General features: G+C 41.9%; 2 protein-coding genes across 3 annotated transcripts in view; both read right to left on the reverse strand.

Annotated features, from left to right (window-relative positions):
* Nucleotides 1-14,497, reverse strand: part of Mrps6 (mitochondrial ribosomal protein S6) — a 72,467-nt gene extending 57,970 nt beyond the window's left edge. The window contains exon 1 of the mRNA XM_013071312.2: nucleotides 14,327-14,497. Coding sequence (XP_012926766.1) covers nucleotides 14,327-14,371 — 45 coding nt within the window. The 5' untranslated portion in view covers nucleotides 14,372-14,497. The remainder of the gene's footprint in view (nucleotides 1-14,326) is intronic.
* Nucleotides 1-14,893, reverse strand: part of Slc5a3 (solute carrier family 5 member 3) — a 33,160-nt gene extending 18,267 nt beyond the window's left edge. Inside the window, exon 1 of one of the 2 annotated variants that reach the window (XM_013071311.3) lies at nucleotides 14,801-14,893. The gene's annotated coding sequence lies outside the window, so the exon portion shown is untranslated. Of the gene's footprint in view, nucleotides 1-14,326; nucleotides 14,489-14,800 lie in introns of those variants that run through there. The other variant, XM_004842331.4, reaches the window with a different exon arrangement.
* Nucleotides 14,894-15,299: the final 406 nt, after the last annotated feature.

Here is a 15,299-nt window from a genome sequence, read left to right on the forward strand (position 1 = left end):
TGTGCAGGAAATACTATACACCCAGATTTCCACAAGACTTGCTCCCCTCTCCTTTTAGGTCTTCCTCAAAAATAATCTCCCTGACCATCTCAATCCCTTCCTAACACCTTCTAGAATATTACACAAGTAGTGTTTATTCTGTCTCTTCACTCCAAATGTTAAAACTCCATCCAAATAGAGATTATGGTCTACACTGTTCACGGATGTGGTCTGTGTCTAAACACCACATCTTGCACACTGCAGATCCTCAAATGTATGTTAAATACACTAATCAAATATTAATAAGTGCACTCCATCAAGACTGCTCAATTTCCGCTATCATGCACAATCACTAACCAACAACAGTGTTTTTTAAGCAACGATGGTGGCTTAAAAAGGACAAGAAGGAATAAAGCATCTCCCTCCCCCAATCTCAAACAGCTTATTACAACTGAGAGTGTGTGGAATGACAAAGGTAAATAAGACTAGGCAAGAAAGCTCTTTGTCCAGATAAAAATCTCTGGGCCACGACACAGTGCATGTCTATATATGGAGCAACCATCTCCCTCAACTACTCACCACAAGAGGGGCCCACTTCCCTTCACTGTACAAGCTCCATTTAAAAATGTGCTCCACGTTTTACTGCTGCTTTCCCTGTGCATGTTTGTCTGGTGGCTGTTTTCTCAAAAGGGCAGGTTGAGATGTGCAGGCAGCACTTCATTCAGTTCGAGGGAACAGGCAGAACAAGACCAAGCTTCCTGCTGATGGCCACTCATTAAGAACTTCTCCCTTCTATTACATTTTAGTTCAATGTTCCAACAAAACTGAGCTATTCATTGTATTATTATTTGGGGGTGGGGGGTGAGATTGAACCCAGGGCCTCATGCATGTTAGGCAACTGCTCTATCACTGAGTTACATCCCCAGGCTCAAAAAGTTAAACTAGCATTTACCAAACTCCATGTGCCAAGCACTATTTTTTACTACATGTATAAGCTCCACTAATTCTCACAAAAAACTCAAAACATAGGCATATTCCCAATGTATAGATAAAGAAAACTGAGTACACTTTAGTGGATCACTGAAGTACAGGAATATCTCATAAAGATGAAGAGTATCTCTTTTAACAAATGTTTTTCAGGAAGGTATACATACATACACACACACACACACACACACACTCATCAGAAGCAAACACAAGTCAGAAATAAAAATCTAATTTGATATAAAAGAAATGATGCAATAAGAAATCATCACTTGCAACCCCTAATGCAAGAATGTACATAAAGCAATGATTATAATGGATGTTACCTCTATAAGACAGTCACATGTGCCTCTTGATGTGATGCTATCCCCAGAACTATTTAATTGTTCTTGCAAAACAAAACCCAAACCTAACCAAATTTCTACCTATCAGTTTACAGAAAATACCTGGAACAGGACACCTATAAAATACCAGGAAATGATCAAATAAATCCAGATGGGGGAAGCTATTACAAAGTAAGAGATGTGAGACTTGAGTAAATATAACCTGTGGATCTTATTTGGATTTTAATTCAATCATAACTGTACACAGATAATTCAGGGAATCTCAGTATGGATACCACAGGTTAAGAAACTATGGTCAGGGGTCATAAAGGTGCTGTGCGTGGTTGTCTTCGGAAGTTCTTATCTTTTAGATATATACTAAACATTTTTAGGTGAAAAGATAATACTTCTTTGCTTTAAAGTATTCCCAGCAATAACCAATTCAGAATCATTACAGATGCTAAATCCAGGGGATGATTGTTAGAAGAAAACATTCAGTTTCAAGTTTGTCACTCCATATATCACTTATTACAAAAGGTACATTTACAATGGGGCTGTATCTGGTGGACACTATTCAAACCAAATGACTGCCCAACATTCCCAACCATAGACAAACCAATATCCCTATGAATGTTTCTGCCAACAACGTTTAACGTATCTTTAATCATGAGAAAGCAACTACTGTATAGGCAAATCCTAAGTGAGGAATTCTGAACAATGTGAGGACCTCTTCAAAGTGCCATTCTTTAATAGTAAAGGCTTTAGAACTGTGAAAGGACTATAAACAACTAAATGCATGGTCCTTTGAATACTGGATTTTAAAAAAACAAAACCAAAACAAACTAATAGAATGAGAGTCTTAAGTTTCAAAATGAATGGAGTATTCTGTAATACTATTTTATCAATGTCCATTTTGACTGAAGGTTAAGTTGTGCTTGGGAAAAAGCCCTTTATTCCTAAGAAAGGCATATCAAGATCTCTGCAATACAAACAGTGCAGATAAAACAAATATGTTGAGTTCTAACAATGAGTGACCCACGCAAAAAAGTAGACAAGCATTAAATGAGCTGCTCATGTAACAATCAGAAATTTTAAACAAGGTTAAGAAAATCTAACTCCAACAACCAACCCCCCCCAAAAAAAAAAATTGGGGAGGAATGCAAAATTGGTAAAATGATTATTAACTCCTGGAGGAGACTGATGGGTGCAATATGGACACTTATTAAAGCTACTTAATTCTCACTTCTATAAAATGGGGGGGAAATGCACCTCAAGGCAGCGTCAGGTTAGACAACTAGATAAAAAGTCTCACAGAAAAAAGAATTAACCACTGGGCGGGGGATTTAGCTCAGTGGTTTCGCCACCTGCTGCGCAAGCACAAGCACAAGGACCCGAGTTCAATCCCCGTACCAAAAAAAAAAAAAAAGAATTAACCACTAAACAATTATATGCCCTGCCAATTCTTTGGAGTAATGCTTTCAGAGGACCTAAAAGAAAAATTCTCTGGACTAAGTACACCTTCATACAATCACTCCGACACTCCTTCGTGTTCCCACTCTTCTGCCCCAGTAATCACTCAATTTTCTGCCTTTCCGGAACACCATAACCAAAATGGAACTGCCACATTTTGTCCTTCTATCCTCTTTGGTTTTCTTCACAGCATTTGCTAGTTTGTCTGTTACCAGAATGTACACACCATGAACACGGTATTTCCCCAAATACATGGCAGTGCTGGTGTCCAGTAGATAATCAAAATAGTGAACCATTTCCTTCAGTTTAAAGGGACTTTACTGTTCTATAACTACAGCATAAATTCTTCTTTACAAATGAAGTCATTAAAGCCATGACTAGCTCAAGGCTGTCTCAGAAGACCAACTTAGTCATTTACACACCTTCTTCCTTCAGTTTGTTCATTCATAGAATGTTAAATCATACTATCTAACCCATAAAAGGTTGAGATTCAGGGGCCAGGTATTTAGGTCAGTGATTATGCCGCCTGCCTTGTAAGCTCAAGGACCCAACTTCGATCCCTGGTACCAAAAAACAAAAAAAGGTTGAGATTCAAAAAAGGGGGAAAGATACATATTTTACACACATATTTACACATGTTCGTGTAAGTCCCTGCTCAATCAATCACTGAGGTTAGGTATTACTACCACTCATCTATCTTACTTCCAAAGCTAACAATTCTATGGTTTATTAGTGGCAAAATACCCAACTAGGTCAGCTTTGTGGTTCACCTTCATGTTTTTTTGTTTGCATCCTACTTGGTTCCAATTTTATGTTCCTGGAAAACTTATTCCTAGAATAGATACTAGTTTTTCCTCATTTTCAACTCTAATGAGGCAGAATACATAAACACAAGCATCTTCTTGGTAAACCAGATTCTAACTATCCCAGGAAGCCAAGTCATAAACAGATCTTGAAGCTGGATGTTTCCTCAGAAAGATAATTTTGGTTGGAAAATTTAAAAACCTCATTTCCCTCAAGGTTTGGAGAATGTAAGATTTTTCAAAAAGTTAAGGTGCAGGACAAGTGAGATAACTCGTTAAGTGGATGTGGAAGGACTGATAAAAAAATACGTCCTGAAATGAACCTTAGAAAGTGAACATACACCGGGGGCATGGTGTTGTAGATTATGAATGCAGCTAAATTTTCCTCGTGTTTCAAACAGAACATTCTGAAAATTACAGGTTAGTGTCCAATGACTCCATCCTACTCAGATAAAATAATCAAGAAAATGACACTAGGAAAAATTTGTTTTTTCATTTTCGCTTATACATAGATTGAATTTGAAAAAATTTACTTAGTCAACACGTGAGAATGGCATTCTTGTGATGCCAATGGTCCACTGGCATGGACTTTCCCTGAAGGAAACCTGGTGTCTCAATGTGTCAAGATTGTAAACAAGGAGTGATCATATTGTATGGTCAATGTTAAATTTTTAAAATTTATTATAGTAAAAGACAAACAGCCATTAACTCCTCAAAATACCCCACACACTTCAAATACATCTCACCATTCTTGCCACTTTCTGAAACAATTCTGGAAGTCCTCTTTCATATCTTTAAGGTGTGATCAAAAATACAATGAATGCTGCTGCCAAGTGCCATCTAAGGGAAAGACAGGCTCGTAAAAATATGATGGGGTCCTCATCCACCTTACTCACCAGATCTGACTCTTCCCCAAAGTCAAAATGACCATGCCAGATAAATGTAGAATCAATGCAGCCACAACAACACAACTAAAAATGCTTACAAAGGTGAACTTCCAGGGCCGGGGATTTAGGTCAGTGGCACCACACCTGCCTCACAAGTTCACAAGTGGAAGGTCCTGAGTTCGATCCCTGCTAACCCCCCAAAAAAGAAGAGGACTTCCTGAACTGCTTCAGAAAGCAGCAAGAACAATGGGATAAATGTCTGAAGCAAGGGAGTATATTCTGAGGAGGATTAATGTCACTGTGTCTTTCTTACTACAGATTTTTTAAAATTTAAATACTGTATTTTTGGATGATACCTCATACTTCACCTCAATGCTTTCTCTTGACTGCTGGCAATCTATGACTAGGGCATTCACTTAAAAATGTCCAGCAATTTAAAAAGTAAAAGTTAGGTACACCTGACAAAGAGCCTACCCTCAAATGTAGCTTTTTCTTCACCAACATCAACTGGATCAAAACCAGTACTGGATGGATGGTTTATACTCATAATCCACACACAGGGCAACTGAACACAAACCAAAAACAGGACAGATGACATTAGTTGATTCTGCACTTTTCTAATGGAAACGAGGACTGCACGTTTTCCACGAGAGCCTCTAGTGCAGCACTGCATTTTCCTTCACCACAGTAAGAAAGTTCTTCAACTAGACTACATCCACAGCAATCTGGCTGTTAACAGCTGCATTTGGGTTTCTTCCCCTGACAAAATCAAAGCATTTCTAGCCAGGGTAGATGTCAAGAACATTTTAAAAACTGAAGTCTAAACAAAAACAAAACCAAGAACTCTTGATTCTGGTGCACCAGTGACTAAGTGCCAGTTTAGTTTATGTTTTCACTTGTCATTTCATTTTTAAGCTCTTATCAATACCAGTGTCTGCTGAGGTATTCCCAAAGTGGATAGGATTCCCTGAACGAGGGCACTGTAATCATAATAAAAAGTTACAGTAGAGAAGGGAACAAAACAAGTCAACTGAAGAACTGTGGACCAAAAGATATGTTACAGCAACAACCTGAATCTGGGGTTTTAAATTTGTGATTTGGTGCTAGGTTTCTGGAGTGGAAGCTGAGTAGGGGAAAAAAACAAAAAAGAGAAAAACTGATATAACTTGGTTTGTCATCTACAGAAACATGAAGGCTAGTCAAAAAAGTTATCATTTGATCCCCGGTACCAAAAAAAAAAAATTATCACAATCTCCTTATTCTAGAAAGCTAAATTTCTTTCAAATACTTAATTTCCAGGGATCGTGGATAATAAGGCACTATCTCTGCCTCTATGCAGTATTTCAAACCCCTAAATTCTTAATAGGCACAAATCAAATTGTATTAATACATGCTTAAAATAAGTGATTTAGACATCTGAAGTAGATTATGAATATCAATTGCTGATAGCTTAAACTGTTGTCCCATACTTCAGTCATGTGCAACTTTGAAGTCAAGACTTCAAAGACACTGCAGCCTAAACGGACACACATAATCCAACAATCCGAAACTAGAGATTGGTATTTCGTTCAAGAATTGAAGCCAGGTGTGGCAGTACAAACTGTATTCCCAGCACTCTGGGAAGCTGACACAGGAGGATCACAAGTTCAGCCCAGTCTGGGCAACTCAGTGACTTAGCAAGACACTGCCTCAAAATAAATAAAATAAAATGAGCTCAGTGTAAAGGTCCTGAGTTCTAAACCCAGCTCCAAAAAAAGAAAAAGAAAAAAAGAATATGCTGGCCATTTAGTGGTTGCTATTAGTCCTATAGAAAACCAAGACTGATTAAAGGGTGGGTTTTGTCAATATAAATACAGAAAGAGGTTTAAAGTCTATTCATTTCACTTGGCCCAAGGTACTTAAATATTTTTGAGTTAGTTGTCAACATCTTAATGATCAGATTTCCTATAAAATCTGGATTTCTAGTGAGAGAAAGTCTGTGAAACCAGGCCCACACATGGCAGTAACAGATCTTAGAGTGGAGTGGTAAATACCAACATCAGTAACTCAAATACTGAGCAAAAAAACTGCATTTCAGGTTTGATTCAATCTTCTGGAGTCTTGTCAGTAAACAAAGGAAGACTAAGCAATGAAGCTCAGTAACTGCCTGAGATCACAAAGCCATTCTAATGATATACTAAATACTATCTCCAAGGTCGTGTTACCACTGTATCTTCAAAAGCCCTCCAATAAGGATTACGCCCACTTAACAGACGAGAAACTGAGGAACCAAAATGGTTAAGGTGCTAAGAGATAGGTGCTAGGACCCAAAAACAGGTTCATCTCCCTTTAGAGCTCTTTCTGTTCTCCCAATGCCAATTCTGTTTGTTCACCATAACACAACCAGTAACTTCACTTGTGATCCTATGTTGTTCTATTCATTTAGGGAAGAAAAAAAATCAGAGCACATACTGAAGAAGTCTTCATAGCCAAAACAATCATATTCAATCAAAACACCCTAAATACATACCTTAAACCTTTTACTCAAGTTTAACACACAAATGTCCACTCACTTGCCAACCCTAACATGGGGCCAGGGGCCTTGGAGCGCAGTATCATGGACGCTTTGCAGTTTCCTGCTGGCTGAAGCTCCTTCTGCTTGACCTAAGCCATCTACAAAAGCACCATCCAATTTCCAGTTTGAGGTTTGTTAAAGTGCAAAGCTCTGAAAGATCCTTGTATAGCAGTCTACACAAAGAATCCTGTACCATTATTCTTCCTCATAAATTTTTCATTATTTCAGCCACATCTAATTCTACAGCCATTATTTTAACAACTCACCTTTTATCAATTCTGTCCAAAGAATATAACTTGGTTTTCAGGGAAAACAAATTTTCTTCGCACTCATTTCATCAGGTCACCTGATATCCAAGTTGTAACAAGATTATCTACCACAGAACAGTCTTGGAAATCAACACTTCTGGGAAGCACACAACTCACCTAGTCCATGGAAGGTGCACTGACTTGAAAGCAACCTACCAACACAAGAGGTCAATGTGCTATATCATGACAAAGAACTGTTACAGGGTTCAGAGTAGTAACCCTTAAGACAGCTAAGTGGGCATCTACTATACACGCAACGCACAGCAGAAGACAGAAAGAAAAAGATTTAACCCTCAAGAATTGTAATCTAACAAAGAAGATACAGTCACAAATTAACTGTTAATACAAAGTAGAAACTATGTGAGAGACAGAAAAACACTATGTAATCAAAGAAAAGCTCATACTCTATACTCCAAATGATGCAGTGTCCTATTTTAGGTATTAAGTTAAAATGAACTTGAGGCAGATTTTCATGGTGATGAGGTAATGTGGAAAGGGAGTACACTCAAAGAAGCACTGTGATGCAAGAAACCAAAGAAAATAAAGGCAAATGACATATCCAGGCGCTGCAGCAGCTTTGTTTACTCAGTTGTAATGAAGAAGAAACTGAATGAGGTTTAATGAATAGGTTGAACCAGGTTTAAAAAGTAAGTTGAGGCATGATGGCACACAATTGCAATTCCAGCTACTCCTGTAATCCCCACTACTCAGGAGGCTGAGGTGGGAGGATTGCCAAGTTCAAGGCCATCCTGTCTCAAACTTTTAAAAGGGAGGGGGCTTTCCCTAGGTCAATGCAAGAGCACTTATCTATCATGTGCAAGGCCATGAATTTAATCCCCAGAAGCAAAAAAAAAAAAGGCTGGATTCATACCAGAGACCTCATTCTGAATGTCTTTGAGAAAGAGAAGTGTGAAGTAATTTGGCAATGGTGTTGACATACTCAAGGAGTATGGCAATCAAAAAGACCTCACTACACAACACTACTATTTCCTTGTCAAAAGTGTATCTCAGTTTAATTCTTTTAAAGTATCTCAAGAACAAATATATTTGTACTCCAAGTGTATTTATGGGTATTTACTGCCCTCCCTTCAGCAGTACATTAGAAGAGACAGGGGCTGGGGATTTAGCTCAGTGGTTCCCCCACCTGCCTCACAAGCAGGACCCAAGTTCGATCCCCAGTACCAAAAAAAAAAAAAAGACGAGCTGAGAAGGTCCAAGAGTCTGAGACAGCTGAACAGCTCAACTAAAGCAGAGAAGAGACTATAGGGGATTGAGACTATAGGAATGAAAAGAAGTGGATTTGTCAGATGACACACAAGATGACAGAAGAGAAGCATTAAACAGAAATAAGGAAGCACTAACAGAGGAAAGTTTGGGATAAGTAACTCATTAAGTTCTGAACCATCCAGCAGGCTACCACTAGCCAGAGACAGGGAAAAGTCAGAGCTGTCAGCTTGTTAGGAAAATAGAAAATCAGAGAGAGTGAGATACCATGAGAGAGGGTGGGAAGGATCAGAGAAGAAAAGTTAGAAAACAGCACCATAAAAATCCAAGACAAATGATGAACACTCTCAATCAGGGACCAGGAAATTTCTCCTGTAAAAGGCCAGATAATAAACATAAATGAACAGGGTTGTGTCCCAATACAACTTCATTCAAGGACTATAAAATTTGAATTTTATATAATTTTCACAAGGCCATAAAATATAGTTCCAACTTCAACTATTTAATTGTAAAATCCTTTCTTAGCTCACAGGCCACAGAAACACAGGTGTTAGGTCAAACCCGGAGGTGAGCCAGTTTGCCAACCCCCGAGTAACAATCAGGGTGAGATTGGATTAACTGGCCTTTTCCAAACTCCCGAGCAGTTTTTTTCCTTCAGAGAAACTGACACCATATTTTCATTTGGCTAACTCCTGAAGTTTTGATTCCCTAAGAGTAAACTACATGTGTTGATAATTCCTGCTGGGTTTAAAAATATTGCTTCTTAAAAGGAGGTACTTGTTATCTCAAACAGATAAAATCATGAGAATATGAGAAGTGAATTCTAACACAAAGCGAGGAGATAAGTGAAAAATCTGATAAATTGCAACAAATTGTTGTAGGTATGAATAATCACAGCACAATATATCATTTATTCTCTATCCTTCCTTCCCTCTTTATGTAAAGTCAAATTTCTGTATTCTAGTTTTCTTTTAGATGAGTTACACCTGTAAACACAGAAAGCTCACTACTTTTTTTTAATTGCTTAAAACTTTAGCTCATTGCTTTTGAACATTTTAAGGTAATTTTATGATCAAACTGAGAAGATTCAATAAACTGTACATTAATACAGGACATATTCTAAGATTTTAAAAATCTTTCATAAATATTGAATGTGCAAGTCAGGAATAACAAAAAAAGTATTAAGGCAGAATGTCAAAGTCTGACAAGCGGTCTCCATACATACAAACCATTATGTGGTGAGGAAGGACTCCTTAGCCCCAAGCCACTCCTTGCACCTGAGCTGTAGCTCAGGGGCAGGAACAGGACTCCTTCTTCAATCACTTGGCGCGGCAATAAGCTGTAACCCAAGAAAACTTTAATACCACATGAAAGTACAACATTGTCCACAAAAGCTCACGCCTTTCATTACTGGGTAACTATTTTACACTGTCTTGTTTCACATAGATAAAGCACAGGCAACACTACACAAGATATAAACTAAGGTGTTCAGAGGGCCCATGACAGAAAAAAAGGCTGACATGGTCATCTGACACTAGAAGATGCTTCCACTTTTGAACTCAAGTTTCCCACCAACTAACAGCAGAGATGTTACTACTTCCTAGTTGCCAAATTTTGTCAAGCAAGCCGAACTACAATGTGTGTAGGTTGGCTAGCCATAGACATTAAGTTCATTAGCACCCTATATCTCCAAAGGTATCGAAAAGCAAACATTTTGTAGGCAGTACTTGCCGACTATCCTAAACTGGATTCAATTCTAGAATACACAAACTACGGCCAGGTTTTCTAATCAAAAAAGCTTCAGTAAACAGAAACAGAAAGACTTCACTGCCCAACCAGAAAACCTACTGCTTTCTAGATTTCCAAAACTGAATTGTCACTGTTATTTTTCTGTGTCTAAATAAAACCAAATCATAAGTTAAACTCAAATTATATCATAAAACTCTTTACTTATGAAAGACAACTGGTTATATTAAACTATAATCAGCTTTGCAATGAAATTAAAAATAAGTGAGTACTGAACATAGTATCCTTTAACAAGAACTTAAAATTTCCAAAGTAACTATTTTTCTACTATAAATACATATACAAGAGGATATGTAAATGTTTACTTTATCGCATTCATTTAGCAATTGAGTTAGTTATTAAACCATTCTCATTTTAAATCCTAAGTGATGATTTCAGAAAAAAATATTCTCAGGGCTTTTAGAAATCTAGGACAACTGTGATAATCTTCTAAGCAAACAGAGTAAGGGATGATAATTAAAGTACTCCTAAACTAAGTAATCAAAGAATATTTAAGTTCTGCACATATTTCCCCTTAAAGTTCTTCCTATACTCATTCCAGATGTAAAACATTTTTACTGTTTCCTACAGCTTTTCTAGGTTCCTCCAGTGTGTAGTTACTCCTCATGTACTAGCAACCAGCTTTTGCCTAAGTGAAACTAAATAACAATCTTTAAAACCTAATTACAAAGTGAAATCAAAGATTATCAGCCATTTCCCCAGATTCACAGGAAGCAACTCCGAAATCCGTATCAGAGCTCACCCACCTTCTCTCCTATCCACCTCAAAGTTCCCAATGCAGGGGTCAAGGTGGAGGAGAGCACTCACCATCTCACAGGCAATCCTTTTTTCAGTTGCTAGAAAAGGTCTTCCTCTTATTGAGTTGAGATTGGTAATATGAAGTCTTGGTCTTTGCAGCTATGTCTTTCCACATTACCGCCTCTGAATACTTTGTTTTCCAGTAGTGAACAAAACTCTTCAGATGTTATTTGATATGGGGGTAATAGGATTTCGAAAAATCTTTATTCTGGAGACTTGTATAAATATGGTCTAAGCAACCACTTTTTCAAATGACTTGTCATCACCTTCAAAGCCCTGGTTTCACAATATTCATTACTTCATTGTCATTTTTAGGGTGTACACTTTTACCTACTATTTATGTTAAAGTAAGAGTACGGAGAATACAGAAATTACAACTTTTTTATATATACACATGAAAAGTCAATCTAAATGATACCTGCAAATAAAGTTCTACATTCACAAATGCACAAATTAGCAAGTTGAACAAAAGCAGAGATTCATAACCAGTTCTCAACTGCAAAAACGAGAAAGACATTGAACTTCTGAGTGACTAAAATTTACACCATCAGGAAATATTTATTCCATGTACTGCACCTTGAAATCCTTCCATGTTAACTGCCACAAGTGATTCTGCTACAATAGAGATGTTGTAAGTTTCAACATGTATCTTTCTCTTAATGTAAAAATTCAGCAAGCTCAATATGAAAGAGCACAGGTAGAGATCAAAACAATAATGAAGGTGCACAGGGAAAGTAAACATACCCCCCACATAAGAGTAGGGACGCTCTTCGGACAGGCAAGAAACAGTACAGCTCTTGGGTGCCTAAGAAAATGCTGGGAAAACTAGTCTCTAAACTCCTGTATCTACTATAAAAATTACCCAATATATTTCCTCAATTCCAAGACACATACATGATTAGAGGAAGGGCGAACACTATCAACGGACCACACTGGTAAGTAAACTTCCCAGAATCTAAAATATAAAAGATATGCAACTTAGAATTGAGGGTTACAATAGCTTTCCCGTAACAGGAGCAACAACTGCCTTGGGTAGGAAATAAAGGTTTTCAGACCCTGCTAAAAGTGATCAAGCTCTGATAGTGTGAGCTAAACAAACCTAGTGTTAACATTCATTCATTTTCCCCTAAGTATTCATTCTGGTTAGAGTACAATTTTCCTAAATAGAAAGCAGCCAAACTGTTGATGATCTGTAAATTGTGGGGTTTGTTACACATCTACAACCAGCTCAGAGATAAGTTCTTGAACAAAAAAACATGAAAGCGTATTTAGGTTGAGGAGCCCAACATAATTTCAACAGTTTTATCTACTGCCATGGATGTCTCCTCCTCCCTTCTGGGGAGTTCTTGATTATTTGTAAGTTTTTGCTGTTGTTTTTTTTTTTGTCCCCTGTCCTCAGGCAAGGATTTTAGGGAAGGTACTTATTTTATTTTTTATTTGGGGGGGGGGGGGGTACTGGAGATCGAACTCGGGTCCTTGTGCTTTCCAGGCAGGCAGTGGGAAGGTACTTTATTTAATCAAAGGAAACTTGGCTTGTCTGAACTAGAGTAAAAACTGTATGCGCCACTGAAGATTATGAATTCTGGGTGTTACAGTACACAAAAAACAATACCAGCAGCATAATGAAAGAAATACATTTAATCAATATACTTGCAGCCATGTCAACCAGAGTGCAGTCCTCACTTCAAAGGTTTATGGAATGAACAAATATGCCTACACACTGCCTCTTCAGTGATCACCTGCTCCCTCCCTAAGAAAAGGAAGGTAAACAACAGTAATTTCAGCAATTTCTGACATTTCCCAGGTTCTGTAACATTACCTAAAAAGCAGTTAAAGGGAGGGCTCAACAATCTCCACTTAATTCAAAATGCTTCCATTCGAACTTGCTTTCCTCCCCCATTGTTCCTACCCTTTTAAAGAAGTGTATCCCGGTAAAGGAGAGGAAGGCCAAGAAAGAGCCATCAAGAGGCAAAACAATACAATCTTCTCCCAAAAGCGGGGAGAGCAAGCTTAGGGCCACAAAGGCATGCTTGACCAGCCTTCTCTGGACCTGATCAAACAACCCTGGTGCCTTTTCCCAGCTGACCCTACGCAAAGCATACTTTCTAACAATCAATCTCCTCTTGCTCCATGATTTCTGGTTTTTCAATAAGAGTTTAGAACCAGGGTCCCAGGCTTAAGTTCAAACAAACTTACTCTAAGAAAATAACCTAAAGCCTAATTCAAACATAAAAGGTAGAACATCTCTAGCGCTGCAGAAAGGAAACTTTCCAAAGTTCAGACGAGGAGCGACGATTATCTTTTTATTGTACCCGGTGGGGGTCGGAGGGGCAAGAGCATACACCACACTCTACTTTACCGAATTCTCGGAAGAATGGGGATTTCGGCGACGACTTGAGGAGTGCCTGACCCAGAACTGAGGATGAAGAGCTGCCTCCAGCCGCCGACCCCTGTCCTCGGCTGCGCCATCACCTGAAGTGAACGGGCTGCTGGTTCGCTTACCATCCCTCCAAACCTGAAAGCCCCTACCTCAAGATCAATCAAAAGCTGGGGGAGAAAAGTCTTCGCAAGGCGCAAGCAAGGCCACAACTTGGATGAATGAAACCCGGCAAAGGGCACCGGGAGCAGGATTTTCGCTGAAGTCAGAAAAAGAGAAGTCATAGATTTTTTTTTTTTTAACGTGAGAGCGGTTACAAGCGAGTGGGATGGGCAACTGCACAAACACGCCTTAGGTGAAGGTTTTATTGAGCACGGAGGTTTCGGGGAGGCCGGCTGGCGGGCGATTCGGCGGGCAGGCGGGACGGAGCGGAGCGGAGCGGGCGGCGGGGCCGGCGACGAGCAGCTTCACGACAGGCGGGGCGGGCCGGGGCCGGGCGCTCGCGCGTGTCCTCCGCGGGCCTTCCACTGGACTCCGCGGGCCGGGCCGATGGCCGCCCCGCCCCCCACCCTGCCTCCCTGCCTCCCTCCTTCCCTCCCGCGTGCGAGGCACACCCTCCCGCGGCCGCGCACACGCGCAGGCACACCCCCGCCTCCCGCGCGCGCGGCCGGCCCACGCGCGCCCCCTCCTCCCGCCCGCCCACCCACCCGCTCTGGCCCCCTCGGGGCCGCGCCCGGGCGCGCGGGGAACGGCGGCCTAGCGGCGGAGGGGACGCCCGCGCGGGCAGACGGGCTCGGAGGGAAGGTCACTTACCCGCTGCATGGCTTTCAGAATCAAAGCCAGCTCGTAGCGAGGCATGTCCGAACGCTCGGCGCGCGTGGCTCCGGACCGAGCGGAGTCCCGGGAGGCAGACGGGCGAGGACCCAGTCGGGAAGGAGCGGACAATCGGGCCGGAAGGTTCCCGGGCGGTGAAAGCACACTCCGGCCGCGCGCGCCCGGGCTTTAAGGCTCGGCAGCTGCGCACACGGGGCGCCACGCCCCTCGGCACACCCCGCCCCCTCGGCAGCCCCGCCCCTCGGCGCGGCCGCCCGCCCCGCCCCCTCTCGCGGGGCCCGTAGCGCACCGTAGTTCGGCTGCCCGCGGCTCCGACCCCGTAGGGACCCTCGCCCCGCCGGCCGCTGCGGGGCGGACCCGGCCCCCAGAGGCTCACGGAGGCCGCGCGCGCCCTCGACCCGGTCCGGCCCCCCTGCGGCCCCGCCCCCGCACCGCGCCGCGCCTTCTACCTACCGCTCTCGAACCGGCTGGAACTTTCCATGCCTTCCGTCTGCTCCTGGGCGGCGGGCGAGCGTGTGCGCGTGCGCTGCGCTGCGGTCCTGTCCTTGCGCGCGCCCCTAGCCCGCGACTCCCCTCTGCGGGAGACCCTCCGGGGTAAGAGCGAGTCGCCCGGAGCCGGGGCTCTCGAAGTCGCCAGCGGGGCTTCCGGAGCGTCCCCGCTTGCTCCCCGCCCACAGTCCGCGGCCAGCGGAGGCCCCTCCAGGGCCAGGGGCGCTGGCCGTGGGCTGCGTGCAGAGCGCGGTTGCGGGTCCAGCCCCATCCCGGGGCTGCTGCGTGACCTTGGGAGAGCGGCTTTTGCGGAAAGCGGGGATGCGGTGCCTTTTGGAGTGAACGGATGCACAGCAACTGCGGAGAACGCGCCTGGGGCGGACATGGTGGGGGCCGACGCGGACATCTGTTGTGCGCGACTCGCCTGACCCACGTGTTGTTGCCTAGGGAAAGCTAATACTTT

Source organism: Heterocephalus glaber, unplaced genomic scaffold, assembly GCF_053883595.1.
Source record: "Heterocephalus glaber isolate CG9 unplaced genomic scaffold, H.glaber_assembly_v1.0 deba00000122, whole genome shotgun sequence".
In the NCBI taxonomy this organism is placed as follows: domain Eukaryota; kingdom Metazoa; phylum Chordata; class Mammalia; order Rodentia; family Bathyergidae; genus Heterocephalus; species Heterocephalus glaber.